Source organism: Sinocyclocheilus anshuiensis, unplaced genomic scaffold, assembly GCF_001515605.1.
Source record: "Sinocyclocheilus anshuiensis isolate Anshui unplaced genomic scaffold, SAMN03320099.WGS_v1.1 scaffold2218, whole genome shotgun sequence".
Taxonomy (NCBI): domain Eukaryota; kingdom Metazoa; phylum Chordata; class Actinopteri; order Cypriniformes; family Cyprinidae; genus Sinocyclocheilus; species Sinocyclocheilus anshuiensis.
The window spans coordinates 26,751-27,766 of NW_015558568.1; the positions used below are offsets into that span (position 1 = coordinate 26,751).

The window sequence follows — 1,016 nt, forward strand, 5'->3', positions numbered from 1 at the left end:
TCTTTCCCACAGATCATGGCGATGCTCAGCCATTTGATGGACCACAAGGCACTTTGGCTCATGCTTTTGCTCCTTCTCCTGGAATCGGTGGAGATGCACATTTCGATGATGATGAGTTTTTCACCTTGGGCTCATCAAAAGGTGATATTATTTTGCTGAAATATTTTTCAAAGTTTCAACTTTGACACCACTTTAATTTCAAGTAAAAAAATCTAAAGTGGCAATTAATCTTTTTCATTTGTACCTAAACTATTCTGCTTCATTTCTCCACAGGTCATGTCCTGTTCTTGGTGGCTGCACATGAGTTTGGTCACTCTTTGGGTCTTTCTCATACTAACGTTCCTGGCGCTCTGATGTTTCCCACATACAGCTTTACTGATCCGGATAGTTTCTCTCTGTCCAGTGATGACATCAGTGGGATTCAGTCGCTCTATACGTAACCGGCCTCAAACATGGAAGGATGAGAGCTAGTAACTGTAGGAAATGATAAGATACACACAGATTAGAATCTACAGTGTTCTGGCGCTTTCTTTAATGTCTTTTTCCTTTTTCTTACTTTTTTTTCTCCTCTTGCAAATAACAGGCAAGTATAACACGTTTGAAATCATAACTATTAACAATATTCCTTTACAGGTCATGCTTTCTGGACAAGTCAATTCACAGCATTTAAACTGATGTCCATTAAGTCGGCGAATGATGCATTTGAACATTTCTGTTTGGTTGTACATTTTTATGCAACAATAAACATCTAGATACAACTAAACACCTGTCTTGTGCCTTACCATCAGCATATGTGTTCACTCAACACTTCAATTGGTCTTTAATGTTTCACTTTGTCTATTTTAGATATAGTGTCTCAGATTCACTACAATGCAACAGCACTTATATTTGATGGAATAACCAGTTAATAAAAATCAACAGTCTTAATTGATACAGGTATGATGTTTTTAACCCTTACAAGTGTAAATTTTACAGAAAACCACAAACAAAATGGACTAAAGTCACTATAGCACATT

The 1,016-nt window shown here is 36.8% G+C and overlaps 1 protein-coding gene across 1 annotated transcript in view; it reads left to right on the forward strand.

The window, feature by feature from the left end:
- The window catches only part of LOC107679524 (collagenase 3-like), a 3,115-nt gene extending 2,352 nt beyond the window's left edge, over nt 1-763 (forward strand). The window contains exons 3-4 of the mRNA XM_016475102.1: nt 13-141; nt 274-763. Coding sequence (XP_016330588.1) covers nt 13-141; nt 274-440 — 296 coding nt within the window. The 3' untranslated portion in view covers nt 441-763. The remainder of the gene's footprint in view (nt 1-12; nt 142-273) is intronic.
- The last annotated feature ends 253 nt before the right edge of the window (nt 764-1,016 follow it).